Below are 15,096 nucleotides of genomic sequence, written 5' to 3' on the forward strand. Positions count from 1 at the left end.
CTTCTGAATAAGACAGCGTTTCTGTGGAATGCATCTCTAAAATTTACAGTGCAAGGCAATGGGATAACAGTTCCATCCTGACACACTTGTAGTAAGAATGCATCTTTGGAATAAGCTTGGGCATAACCATGCATGCATGTCTTTAGTTATTATCTCACTAGCATGGTTTGAGAATGGTAAAACTAGATAGATAGATAGATAGATAGATAGATAATCATTAAAAAGACATATAATTATTACTAAGCTCCATTTATCTTTGCAGTGGTGGTGTAAAATTTCCATGTATATAGTTACTTCCCTAGCTGTGTAAGTGGCCACATGAGGAGTGGTTGCTGAGAGTATTCCTGCCTTAAAAGGCAGTCTTGGGAGGCAAATTCAAACTACCCTCTAGGCAGCTATTGAAGCTCATTAGGAACCAGTTAGAACAGCCTTGGACTCCATGGATATTTGTGGGTTGTGGAAAAGTCCCCAGGGGAAGGAGTAACTGTAATTAAAGACAGGTCATCTTAGTTGCTTCCGTTAAGAAGAAAAGTGAGTTCAGGGTCTGTTGCTATCTGTAGAAAAGGGCACTGAGGGTGGCCTGCCTGAGGGTGGCGAGAGCCCCCCTCCGTCTACCCTGCCAGCCATAGAGTAACGGCCGGCCATGGCTGCAGAGTAGACATCAGGATGTGTTTAATGTACAGCCCCAACCAGAAAATCTCATTTTCCTTTCCCTTCTCCCTAACCCCCAAACAAGTCTATAATCAAAACCTTAAACTCTAGGATGTTTGGAATATTTTATTCAAAAGTTTCTACTGCATTTTTCTTCCTGCTTTGTGTTCTTCTAATATCTGTATATTTTTTCTTCAAATGTACGTTTTACTTCTAATAGGACTATATTCTGAAATGTTCTCTTATCTCCATTTATTACCATTAATAGGCATTTTCTTTGTGGACACCTGCTTAGCTTGAGAAGTAACATAACATCTTTGATACTTGATTGGGATTTTCTAGATTGGGAGAGTATTCATTAAGGTTGTATATAATAATTTTAAAAATTCTTTCTGAATAATTGATTTAACTTTTCTAAAAATCTCAAAGGATGCTGGCCTGATATACCTGACAGCTTGTTCTACCTGTTTATTGTGAGATGCATTATACATGTAGGAGAATATGTTAGACATATTGGAAGTAAAGAATAATTATCAGAGGGAACACCCCAGACTGCCACCCAGGTCAAGACATGGACTGTGGTGAGCATTGAGCAACACTCCTGTGTGGGCCCCTCTCTGTTCACAGCCTCCACCCCCAGGGAACCACTACACTGCTTTAGATTACATTTTTCTTGTTTCTAAAACTGTCTCTGTGTGCAGTTTTAACTGATAACATTAGTTTTGCCTGTCTTGAACTCTATGTAAACGGATTCATATTGTAGATTTTTCCCCCATAAGATCCCTTGTTCAGCATTATGTTTGAGAAACTCATGCATTTTATTCTGTAGTTCATTTTCCTTGCTGTATAGAATTCTGTTGTTGAATATACTGTACCACGCTTGATGCATTCAGGTTGGTTTCAGTTTTGGCTAATGTAAATGATGCTACTGCTACAAATGCCTGTCTGTGTGTGCCCCGGAGTACTTGTGAAGACGTGCTGATGCATGGAGTCAAATAGATCGATAGATAATCTCATCACTAAATGGAGAAAAGAGGAAATTTCAGAATATAGTTCTATTTGAAGTAAAAGGAGTGGAATTGCTGTATCCAGAGTGTTCACATCTTCATTAGTGCTAATGAACCAAACTGTTTTCCAGAGTGGTTGCATGCTTATAACTTTTAATGAAAACTAGTATTTCTATCAGAATTGTGTACATGGAAAATATCTTCCCAAATTTATCTCTGATCTCTGACATTCATTCAAATGTTTCTTAAAAAACCAAAAGTGCATTTTTATTCCCCCCACTGGTGAATTTTATTCATGTCAGTGGAAAGTAGGAATCAGATAAAACGAACTATAGCATAAGTGCGTTTTCCAAGGTTACTGTTGTACTTTAATAGTCAAGAGAAATGTTTTCTGTGTAGTTGTTGTTTTGAAACACAGAATATTAAACAGCCATGTACTCAGTGGTTGAGATTTAATAAAATTAACAATTTTATTGCTAAATCGAGAGCATTCTTAAGCTGGCATTTCAAAAAAATCCAATGAGTACTGGTACAGTTGGGTACCAATGCCGTGATTGGTATTAGAGAGCTGGCAGTTTGACCCACTATCCCTTTTGTACCACTGATACAAATTATCAACACAGTGAAGAAGCCACATAACGTCCTAGTATTATTATGAAAATTATTTTCACTTTATGGGCACCCTGGGGGGTTTCGGTGGGATGACTGATAATTTACATTGTCGTATTTAATGTAGATGCTTTAATAATCATGAATTATGCTCTTCAGTTGTTTAAAACCCATGCATATGTATAGCTGGGTCTTGAGAAGTTGCTTTTGCTTTTCCCATCTGTGATGCTGCCCCCACGCCAGAATAGGGACTAAGGTGGTGGTATTCCGTGGTGTTAGTATTTTAGGAGGACGACCTTGGCATTCATTTGAATTTTATAGCATTTGTTTTCACTTTTTTGTTTTCAGGTGCAAGTGCTTCCTGAGAGATTTTGGTTGTTTTGATTTATTGGCACATACACAATGTATATACTGTGACTCATCCGTAGCAGGGCCTCTCGAGGAAATGAGGTGTAGCTGCTGCCTTGCTCCTGCCTGCCTCCTCCTCCTTTTGTTGAGCACCCAGTTTATGCAAGGTCTACTCCAGAGATGAGAAAGACGGGTTCCCTGCCTCCGGAGCCTAGGGAAGAGCGTTGGAATGCCGTGTAAAGAGGCTGGTACAGAAGTTAGTGCTGGTGCTCTGGGAAGCAGCACAGGAGAGGGGCCGTTTAGGTGGCTTTTAAAGGAAGCCTTGGGGCCTGGCAAGGGAGCAGCCGCGGTGGAGACATGAAGGAGAGGAAGAACACATTACTTTGTGGACAGGGAGTGGCCCAATGCCATGGTGGTAACACAGGCTGGGCATGGAGGCCGTCAGGAGAAGAGGACAAGCTGAAATCACATCGTAAAGGGTCTTGCTGGGACTTGGTCCCGTTGACCAGGGTTCTCCAAGCCTGCTCCCCAGACCAGCTGCATTAGCATCTTGGGAGCTTGTTAGAAACGCACATGCCTAGGCCTGCGGCCTTGAGGTCCGGTATTGTGGCTGAGGCCAGGCTGTGTTTCACTAGGCCTCTAGGGGACTGCCCAGGCCAGGAAAGAACAGACAGGCTCTTGAGCAGCCTTGCATTTCTGTAAAAGCTCACTCTGAGGACCCTGGGAAAGGCGGGATGGTGTGGGGGAGTTAGGGGCTGAGTCATTGCTGTTTTTGTGGGTGGGGTGTGGTTTGGACTGAAGGTAGTAGGAAGAAGAGAATGGATTTGCTGGACTTCATTGCTATTAGACAGTTTAAAAGTTGAGAAAACAGCTGTGCTTTGCTCTGTGGCCTACCCCCAATCAGGGATGGAGGGGGTTTTAAACACCTTTGCTGCATTCTGTCTTCGGGAACATCTTTTACTGATTGGGGACGGGGCACAAATCACATAACCGGCCTGAGCCTCTTCAGTCTCCTCTTGGATGTTGCCAGCTTCATCAGAATGACGGCCTCTGGAGGGGTCACCTTGCATAATCCGGTCTTAGAAAGGAGGGCAGAGTATGGGAGACAGGCAGTGATTTCATTCCGGTCTGCCCGGCTACTGGCCAATTTAATAACCGGTAACGGCACTCAGATTTACGTTGTACATTGTCTCTAAGTTGGTGGGATGTACCTTTTTGCTCTTCGAATTGTACCATCACTGGCTCCATTTGGTACATGTAAGTGTAAAGATGGGTCTCCAATTTCAGTTACAATGATTATTCTGTTAGAAGCTTTATTCTTCAGCATTTTAACACTTTTTATATCCTGTTTTGTTTTACAGATTTGTAAGACTCCAGGGCCTTCATGCTGTGATTAATCAGATGGTTCCTGAAATGACTGGGAAAACAGACACTTTACGGGCCAGTTGAAGAGTGTATGTCGGTGTATATTTAAAACCTTTCTATGCACACACACACACACACACGCGCGCGCGCGAGAAGACAGGCTCATTCTGTTGCACACTTGAAGCATTTTACAACTGATGAAAATTAATCTAAGAATCAGATGGAGCAACTTGACACCACTGGGCTCAGGGGCCCGGGGAGAAAAATACATCACTAATGGCCAATTTTCCATATGGTCTTCACGGGTAAAGAAAGTTTGCAAAAAGAAGAAAAAAAAACTTGCACAGATCAAGCTTCAAAAATACCTCTCCAGTTGAAATAAGGAGCTAAGTGAGACGGTGCCCGAGGGAGAAGTGTGATTTCAAGCATTGCCGGTGGGATCAAGCAGTGGTTTTTGCACTTTATTTTTCAGTGGATTTGATGATTTGGACAGAGACTGTAAAATTCTGGACTGACAAGTTTCTTTACTGTGAGCTGGTGACTGGAGGAAAGCCAGTTCAGGTTTGATGGGACAAGTTTGAACAATGAACTGGTTCCTTTGCCTTTTTCAGTTGACTATACTCGAGAAACTTTAATTTATTTTTTTCCCTTTCCTTTTCTGTATCTACAGGATAATATTATTTGAAACCGATAAATAAATATCAAGGAACATCCAAGCAAAGCTTCTTTTCCTTGGACTGTACGTGTGGCATCTGGAAACATTCTCTGAATGTGAACAGAAAAGGGCCCATCAGCAAAACGGGGTAACTCTTGAGGGACACAGTGAGGAAGAGCCCGACCCTGTCTGTGTTTTGTTCTCTTCTGTGGAGTTCAAGAAGACTTGTGCGTATAAGAGGAGGATTACTTGATGGACTTAAATCTGAGATTCTTCTTTTTTCTTCCAAGATGAAAAAATGTGTGATTTTTAGGAGCAGAAAGGGGAGAAGTTAGACTGGGGGGAGGAAGGAGACAGGCAAAAGAAGAAATCTGCAGCGAGGCTCCGTTTTGTCAGCAAGAGGATTTAGGACTCACCTGAGGCAAACGCTTGGACCAACGCCCTGGCTCTGCGGCGTGAAGGGGCTTCCTCTCGCCCCCTCTCTGGCATGAGGGCTGCGTGGGCTGTGAGGGCAGTCAGATAGAGCCCCGCTCTCGCGGGGGAGCACAGGGACCTCCCAGGACACCGCTGGGGCTCTGAACCACGGCAAAGAACTTTTCTTCCTAAACTTGGACTGCTGTCTGCACAAACTGGTCGTTCTGCACGGTGTGTGTGCCTTTTTCCCCTTTATGCAATCTTTTTCAGCTTTGGCAGCAGAAATTTGTCTCGTTGAGAAAACATGCCAGAGGGTAGCTTCAGAAAGAGGAGGATCCCCTGTGCTTTGTTTCTGCGTCTGAACTTTTGAAGAAAAAATTCCAGCTCGAGGGATTCTTAAAGCCTTAAGTTACTTGAAATCTATGTATTTGCAACCCTTGGTCTCTGGAATCATATTACACTAAACTGGAATCTCAGGCGGAATCAGAATAACCAAGTTGAGTAAACAGAAGGAAACTCAGTTTCTTGATCACTACATATTAATGATGCTCTTTCTCCAAAGGGTCAGCCCACTCTTCCTCTAAGGACTTGAAAATAAAAATGGACCCCACATTTTTTTAAGCGTCACCTTTTCTTAGCAGACTGCCATCATCTTTTATAGAGGAATTTTTTCACTATGCATTTGGTGGATCTTTATAAAATACTGACCTTCTAATTAGATCCAGGTCAATCTTAACTAAAGGAGACCGGAGAAGCCAAGCAAGCCAACCACAAAAATAGAATTAATCAATGAGAGGAATTGGGTTAGCTTTTTCAGCACTCGGCACTGCTCTTTAAGTACAAGAGCCCACTGGGAGAAGTATGTATGCAGCGGTGGAGCAGGGGCCTGTGCTCTGCAGCGACTCGAACATCCTCTGCCTGTCCTGGAAGGGGCGCGTCCCCAAGAGCGAGAAGGAGAAGCCTGTGTGCAGGAGGCGCTACTATGAGGAGGGCTGGCTGGCCACGGGCAACGGCCGGGGCGTCGTGGGCGTGACCTTCACCTCCAGCCACTGCCGCCGGGACAGGAACACGCCACAGAGAATTAACTTCAACCTGCGGGGCCACAACAGCGAGGTGAGTGGCTTTCCTTTCACAGTTTGGTCACTTCTAGAGGTATTTTTGAGCCACCGCCACCCACTGGCTCAAAACTCACTTTTCTTCAGTTTTTTATATTTCTGGCCAAGTGGGACTTTCTGCGAAGTGATTTCTGTCGTCGTGTTTTGGTGGGAAAGGGTTAGGGCAGACACGGTGCCCGTTGCTTAGGTACCTCATCGTCGCCTCCTTCCACCACAGTGAGCAGACCCCTGGCCCGCCCACACGCCCCGCACCCTCGGGCGGAGCGCATGGGGGTCCTGACTCTGCCCCGGCCGTTGGGCCAGGCCACTGCTGATGTCACAGCTGACCAACTGGGACTGTTTTTCTCCTAGAGAACAATTTCTTATACATATTTTTACTGCCATGCAAGTTAGTCATGGTTAGTACTGACTCTTTATTTAACAGGATTTCCTCAGGATGGTGGTTCTCAACCTTCCTAATGCCGCAGCCCTTTAATACAGCTCCTCATGTTGTGACCCAACCATAAAATTATTTTCGTTGCTACTTCATAACTGTAATGTTGCTACTGTTGTGAATCGTAATGCAAATATCTGATATGCAGGATGTATTTAGGCGACCCCTGTGAAAGGGTTGTTCGACGCCCCCCCCCAAAGGGGTCGTGACCCACAGGTTGAGAACCACTGCCTTAGGAGCAGGTAGGCAGTCGTGCATATTTGGTGGAAATAGTTTCATTATAGGGACACATCACTATAGGATGGTCTTACCTGCGTGCTAGGATTTGGTTACCTCTCTCTCAGAAGCTTTTCCTTACCCCCAAGCCCTCTTTCCTCCCCACCCCCCACTTGCTCCTACTGAGCTCTGAGCAGCCTTCTGTGGTGGTGCTGGTAATGATAGTTATCTGCTGTGTGGGTCGGTAAACTTACTGGAAGATTGTCTGTTCTTGTGGTCTACTTCCTCACCTCCCACTCTTTAAAATGTCATTTATTTTAATTGCCTTTAACTTGTTAACCCACTTCTGTGTGGCTTTTCCCCAGCCTCTCACTGAAAAGGTCATATTCCCAGTGACCTCACATTGCTAAGCCCATAGGTCACTTTATTGCAGGTGGTAGCATTCAGTGGAGTGGAAATGTCACTTTCTTGCTTTCCAGGACACCGCCCTCTTCTGGGTTTCCTCTACCTTCATGGCCTCTACTTTTCACCCGTCTTTGCTGACTTTGGCTGTTTTCACCTTATCGTTAAGTTTAAGTGTTGGAGGGCCCCAGGCATGCATCTTTTTCTAGATGATCTCTCTTAGTTGGCTTTAAATCCACCTATATGCGGGTGACTCCAAATTTATATTCCCCATCTATCTTCACCCTCAATTGCAGACTCCATTCTTCAGTTTGGTATGTGAGATACAAAACTGGACATTAGTTACTAGACCATCTCAGAATGTAGGTCTCTCATGAGAACTTGTTTTCCTGCTGCCCCTTCAGCCACCAGCCCCAGCCACCAGCCCTGTTCCAACCCCCTCTCCGCCCATCTTCTTCCCAGGACCAGCCCACAAACACTTACTACTACTAGTTTTCTTATCATGGCTATTCAGAATCCAGTCCCCCAGCCCAAGAAGCTTTTGCCCTGTACTATTCTCCAATGCCTCACCAAACCCTTCACTGTCCAAAGCACATAGTCACTCATAACTGTTTCTGGGCTCATTATGCTTTGCCTTTTTTGAAGCAGTGTATCACAGAAGGAAAAATACACAGACTTGAATTGAAATCCCAGGTCTGCCATCTTTGTCATCAGCTCTATACCTTGGATAAGTTCTATAACCTCTCTGAAAGTCAGGGATAATAAAACAAAGCTGTAGAGAGTTGTTATGACAGTTAAACAAAATAGCGGACAAAAAGCACATAGAAAATTGTGGCCATATAGCACGTAGCAACTGTTAGCTGCAGCAGCAACATTATTTCCATGCCTCCTACATATCCATCTTCTGACAGATAGGTCAGCTGGGCAGAAAGAGCTCCTTCTTCATGGTGCGGGGTGTGCAGGAGGCAGCCAATCAATGATTCTCTTCCATCACTGATGTTTCTATCTCTCCCTTCCTCTCTGAAATCAATAACAAATATATATTTAAAAAGAGATATTTTTAAAGGTTCTTAAAGGCATTAAAAGTAGATTTATTCATGGTTCTATTCCCAGTCAGGGCACATGCCAGAGTTGCGGGCTCAATCCCCAATGGGTGGTGTTCTATCTCTCCCTCTCCCTTCCTCTCTCTGAAATCAATAAAAACATATTTTTAAAATAGATTTATTTTCCCTAAACAAAACAAAAATATTAATCCTATATAATAAAAGGCTAATATGCAAATTGACCAAACAGCTGAACTGGTCGCTGTGTTGCACACTGACCATCATGTAGCAGATGCTCAACACAGGACCTGCCCCCTGGTGGTCAATGTGCTCCCACAGGGGGAGTGCCGCTTAGCCAGAGGCCAGGCTCATGGCTGGCGAGCGCAGCGGCCGTGGCAGGAGCCTCTCCCGCCTCCACAGCAGCGCTCAGGATGTTCAGCTGCTGGCTTAAGCCTGCTCCCCACAGTCCCTGGCAGTCAGACCTCCCCCGAGGGCTCCTGGACTGCGAGAGGGTGCAGGCTGGGCTGAGGGACAACCCCCCCATCAAATGCATGAATTTTGTGCACCAGGACTTTAGTAGAATTATATTTTATTTAGAAAATAGAATTTGTCAAAATAATGGCATTGTTCATTTTTTTTCTTTAGCAATTTGTTTTACTTTTTTTCTCCTAATAGAAATAAATTACCATGTCTGAAAGTACCTTAGACACCGGAAAACACTGTCTTTTGGGTGTATTTTTGCTAGAGAGGAAGAGAGAGGGATGTGGGCACAAGGCAGCAATTGTTTTGGTAACAGCTTCCTAGGGAAGCGGCTTCAAGCTGCATCATGTCAAAATGAGAATGAAGGAGGTTATTACTGAAGTCCTGGGCAAATAAATATTTTCCTAACTCTAGCATCTGTTCATGTTTTACTAATAGGTGTGCCTATGGATTCTTGAGCAGACTGCTTGGGTTTGAGCTGAGTCCCTTTCTGTATGACTTGGGACAAATTACGTATTTTTGTGCTTTGGTTACATTATCTGTACGGGAACATAACATCTACCTCCTAGCTTGCTTGTGGTGACTGAAAGACACAGTCCATTGAAAGTGCACATCAAAGAGCTCATTATATCTTAGTTCTTTTTAATTATTACTAGACTCTCTGCCATCCTTGGGTTTTTGCCCATCTGCATTTCCTTTTTTCCCCCCTAATCCTCACCTGAGGATATTTTTCCCATTGATTTTCAGACAGAGTGGGAGGGAAGGAAGAGTGGGAGTCGGGACAGAACAGAGACAGAGAGAGACAGAGACAGACATCGAAGTGAGAGAGAGACACATGGATTGATTGCCTCCCACGTGGGGCCTGACCAGGGCGGGATTGAACCCGCCACGGTGGTATGTGTCCTTGACCGGGAATTGAACCCATTACCCTTGTGTTTGCAGGCCAACACTCTCACCGAGCTGCATTTTCTCTGGGGTTTGAAACAGTGGAGCCATGGCGTCTCTGCTGAGAAATAGCCCTATGGTTGCAAAATATAGGAATGGAATGTGAGGCAGGAGGCAGGTGAGCGGTTAGAAGCAGGGTTCAGGGTGTCCATGCTGGGAAGGAGGCTGAGCTTGTGCCACTAGTTTTATTACAGGTGACACTGGGTACCTCCATAGCTGCAAGGCATTCATCCTGCCTACTTCCATCCTAGTCTACAGCAGTACCTGGCCTCAGGCATGCATGAAGCCACCTAGTCATCCTTCCACAGAGAGGCTGTTGGGCATAGTGCAGAAATGGACCCCTAGTGCGCTGTGCAAGGGGTATCCTATTCTAATTGGAGGTTTTTGTCTAAAGTTGATTAAAGTTATCTTTCTGGGATATGGTCTGGGAAGGGGTAGGGCGGGTGGGAAAGCGGTAGGGTGGGTGGGAAGGGAGCCAGAACAGGAGAATCTGTGCTGTGCAGCAGTTTGGTATTTCTCATTGGGTCCACCCACATGCTTGACTCTGAACTTCCAAAACAAACACGCCTGTGAGTTTTGCCCAGCATTTACCGCTGGGTGTTTTCATTGTACCTTCTGGCAACCTACATGTGGTTTCTCTTCCTCATTGTTGCTGTTTTATGGAATTCTTACTGGCATTTGTGTGTTTTTCCACTTGGCCTAGATAGATTTGGTCTACTAAAATACAGAGGAAATGGTCTTTATCCTAAGGAACTTACTTTATCCTGAAATAATCTTCCTGTTCAAGTTCACTTCCTACCTTTTTTCTTCTCCCTGTATACAGTCTCCACAACAGTGTGCAAAGCAAAAACCAATGTTGTCTGTCTTATCTCTTCTCTTTCTTTGTCTCTTAAATTTTTAGAGTTTAAGCAAGTATTTGTTCATCAGATCTTTAAAATAGAAAATAACCTTGGAAATAGCATCATTGTCAGCAAGGTATATTTTGTAAACTCAGTAGCAGAAATAAATGCTTAGTGGTTTTGTTTATAAGGTAACAATAAGTTGATGTTTAGACTTGGGAAGTATATTTTATTCAAACAATTTAAAAACAGGAGTTTAACGTGTTAAAAACTTGTCTCCATTTACTTGATATTTTCACAATTTTAGTTTTTAATTTTTCTTCTTTTTAGGAAAGTTCTACAGTTGACTAATTAGGAAATTACTTAAATAACATGACCAAAGACCTCTTTCTCATCTAGTAGCCATGGCCAAAGATCATGAAAATCCATTGTTAGGTGAAGTAAAGATTGGGTGGAAGTGTGACTTCATCTTTACAGATTCATTCCAGCAACTTAAAATATGGTAATGAATTTATACTGGAAACCATGTTTTGTATTAGTTTCCCCACTATGCCCCCCACCCCTAGCTTATGCTCTGCTCTTTCACTTGTATAATGGGATTGATTTCCTTCATGTCTGAAGAATTGAGGATTTCATTATTTAAAATAAAATTCATTCTTAGCTGGTATGACATTTATTAGGAACATATGTCCCTGTTGTTGAGCAGCTATCTTATTTTTTTTATGTGAAAAAGGGCCAATTAAATTTTTAAAGAAATGATGCAGAGCCAGATGTTCTCTTGAGGTAGCCCATGCACCTTTTGTAATGACCGAGTACAAAACAGTTCTGTTGCCACATTAACAGTCCACGGTTATCATAGATTTAGCTTACTCTGGAAGGAATTGCCAAGACTTTCATGAAATTCACTTAAGTTCCAAGGATTTATAATAACTACTATAATAACTACTCTAAATGGAGGGTTTCTTTTCAGAATAGATTTATGCCTGGTAAGTCAACTCTTCATATTTTTTCCTAGTGAAGATGAATTGTGACAATTATTTTACTGTTGACATTTTTAAAAAGAATAAAACCTATGGAAGATATTCTACTCTAAGTTTTCATTCAGCTCATTTGAAAAAAATATTAAGCATCTTCTGTGTGTTAGCTACCATACCAAGTGATGTTGTTATAGGGGTGAACGGGGTGAACACAGATTTTATTGATTATGATATACAGTGGGGCCTTGACTGACGAATTTAATTCATTCCGAGACCGAGCTCGTTAAGGAGCTCGTTAACTCAAATTACTCTGTCAACTCAATGCAAAAAATCGGCTGAGGGACAGCTGGTATCTCAAAAAACTCGTTAGTAGGGACACTCGTAAGTCAAGGCCCCACTGTATATAGTTACAAGTACAGAAACATTAATTATATTGGCTTAAGCAATTAGTAAAAGGAATGCATTGGCTCATGGCACTAAAAGCATCCAAGGATCTCAGGCTTGAGTCATTTCTTGACCAGTTGGGACCTGGTGTCTCCATCTCTCCGCTTCTCTGCTGGCTTCGGCGGGGGCTCGTTCAGCGTGGGTGCCCTGGAGGACCCCAGGCTAACAGCCTCCCCATCCTCCTTTCAGGGGAAAAGAGACTGCGCTTCTCCAACACATGTGTGGGGTTTGAGTCTTAATATGCGGAATTAGTCATGTGCCCAAACCTGAACCAGTCACTGTGGCCAAAGGGAGGCAGAGCTCTGATTGGCAGCCTGAGCCAGGGTCAGCAGGAGCCATCCCTTTTCTGTCAGGGAGGCTGAGAGCAGGGAGTGGTGTTTCCCTGTGGAAATCAAGGCTCTACCCTAGAAACGGAGTCAATGCAGTCAAAACTTCCCACTGCCTCCACCTCTCCTTCCTAGCCAGCAGCCTACTGGAGGCAGATGGGATTCCAACAGCAGTGACACAGGGTGCTGGTGCTGTGGTGGAGAAAATTCCGGCTGAAATGGGAGCACCGGCAGGAGCACTTTATGTGATTCTTAGTTTGAAGTGTGACAATCATAAAAAGTGGACACTTAAAATACACGTTTAAAGTAAACATAATTTGGTGAAGGAACATGGCAATTAGCCTTATTTTGGACCTTTTCTCAGGCAGTAAACCTGTTGAGTCAGCACCTGTCGGCTCTTTCTGGGCCAGGACTGTGCTAGAAGAGAACTGCCTGCGCTGTGAGCTGCTCGGAGGCCGCAGCGGCTGGGCAGTGACCTCCCCCCTCCAACTCCCCGGGAGGGTTAACATTCTGCATTTCTGTACAGTAGGAGCAGGTTCCATGTTGTGACATTGAGTCAGCCTCCTTATGTTGCACCTTCTGTGGGGGAAAAGAGCTGAGCAGGCTGCAAGGTGAGGTCTGTACAGGGACCGAATCACTGCCCCCAGGCAGAGCCAGGGCCACGGAGGGACTAGAGATGGAAGAGGGACTTTGGGTGTGGAGGCGAGATCACAGAACAGTCCTGAACAGTGTGGCTTTGGAGGTGGGCTTCGATTATGATGAAAGCTCCTCCTGACTGGAGCACTGCCTCACTCCCTCTGTGAGCTCCCCTCAGGGGAGTCCCTGAGGACTGCTTTGCTTGTGTAGGTGGTAAGCACTCCTGGGTGGGCGAGGCCATGCTCACCTGTGGGGACTGTCGTGAGCGGCATCTCAGAGCTCAGGGAGCATTCCTCTAGGGGCCAGGTGAGCGTAGTGGAGGAGGATCTGCTCCTGCGCATCAAATGAAGCCCAACGCGAGGACAAGCAGGGGTACGGTCTGACCTAGACCTCGGGCCCTGTCTCTGTGGCGCCCCCCGCCCCGTGACGTGGAAACTACAGTGGCCACCAGTAGGCGTATTCAGAGATCTGTAACTTCATTTGGTGGAATCTTGGTAATTTGGTGACTATTGAAAATGCATTTTTCTGGGTAAGTTTGTCAGAAATGTTTTGTATTTATTTAGCCTCTAGATTCAGCAAACCTCAATCAGTAATGTAAATGTTCAACTTCCAGGGCCACTTGTAACTATTGAGTACAAATCATGTTTACTGAACTGAGTCCTCATTAAGGTAGTTTTATTTTCTTAAGTTTGTTACTGAGTGAGTGTCCTCCCACACCTGCTACTATGGGTGCAGCCTTCCTGTGTGCGTGCGTATTAGGGAGGAGCCGGAGCAGGGTGGGCACATGCACACACAGCACAAACATGCACACACACAGTCGGGGGTTTATTCCTCTTAGAGGAAGGAGGTGGTTTCACGGAGGAGCCTGGGCCTGTTCCCCAGCTGTCCACCACACCTGACCTGGCCCTGTGCTCTCTCTGACCCTGCTTCTCTCCTACGTCACCATGGTAAGTGGTGTCAGACTTGGGGACTCTGCTTAGCCCTTCCTTTTCCCTGAAGTGCCCTGACCATTTGGACCGATGGGACCTCCCTCTTTTGCACTCAGTGACTCTGTGGTCACTCATCACTTATTGCTTGGACCACTTGCTGGGCGTAAAGCTCACTGCCTTCTTTTCTTTCTAGGGGTGCATGCGTGCCGTGCTTCTCTGGCTTATGCTATTTGAGTTAGAGCCTTGGGGCCTGCTGAGCTGCTAGATTAAAAATCTCCATATTTTTTCCCAGAAGGATTGGCAAAATGATGAATACCACATTTCTTAAAAGAATTCTGGAGTCTAGAATTTCTAGATCATGTGAAGTCTTAATTTCTTTGTGGCTAATTAAGGGATATAAAGTCATATATTACAGCTTTACTTTTTATGTCTTCATTTAATAATTGGGTTGAAATTTAGTAATATCAATTTGTCATCTATATAGGCTGATATTGCTTCTTCAATTTTGGGGATTTAGTAAATTTTTCTATGTTGTATTCATCATGTTTTCTCCACCCATTAAAATATTGGGTTTAAATAACAAAGAAAGGGCAAATAGGGTTGTTTTTCCTTTCACTATTCTTTGGTATTTGTGTCTACTTAATTTTCCTGATCAATTTTACTATCACTTTTTACTCCTAATAACCAAAGTTTCAGAGAGCAGATTCTAGCTGATGCAAAAATAAATAAAATTGGGTCCCAAATAAGGTTGAGCCAGCTAGAAATCTTCACATGGGATTGATGTTGATCTACGGCGTGTGGTCTGTCTGCTCCCAGACCTCCTGGCTCCAGTAATACTGATGCTTCTCCCATCCTCACTGCCTGTGGCTCTGCCAATAGTTTTCCACTGAGAGTTTGATAATGCTTCGAACCTACATAGTAACTTGGCACATGTCTCTGCTGCTATATTTAGTGTTCCAGAGAGAACCTTCAGGCGTCTCTCCATTTGTCTTTATCTCCCATTAGGCTTTTATAATTTTCTTTAGATTGCTTAGATCCTACTTTAAGTTAATGCCCCCAAATTACTCTTACTGCAGATGTGATTGCTGTACACTTTCATTTGTGGGCCCTGTAGCTATGTATAATTAATTGAAAAATTTGAAGCCATCGAACAATAAACGTTCAACATATATGTTAATACTCTGAAACTCGAAAGCAGCGCGCTTAGTGAAGTTTGCCGTGTGTTCTCTTTCCTCCTCTACCTGAAAATACATTTCCACCCT

The 15,096-nt window shown here is 44.1% G+C and overlaps 1 protein-coding gene across 1 annotated transcript in view; it reads left to right on the top strand.

The window, feature by feature from the left end:
- Window positions 1–4,631: 4,631 nt before the first annotated feature.
- TULP4 (TUB like protein 4) overlaps window positions 4,632–15,096 on the top strand; it is a 96,015-nt gene continuing 85,550 nt past the window's right edge. Inside the window, exon 1 of the mRNA XM_081094180.1 lies at window positions 4,632–6,162. Coding sequence (XP_080950306.1) covers window positions 5,911–6,162 — 252 coding nt within the window. The 5' untranslated portion in view covers window positions 4,632–5,910. The remainder of the gene's footprint in view (window positions 6,163–15,096) is intronic.

Source organism: Myotis nattereri (assembly GCF_964212035.1).
Source record: "Myotis nattereri genome assembly, chromosome: 6".
Taxonomy (NCBI): Eukaryota; Metazoa; Chordata; class Mammalia; order Chiroptera; family Vespertilionidae; genus Myotis; species Myotis nattereri.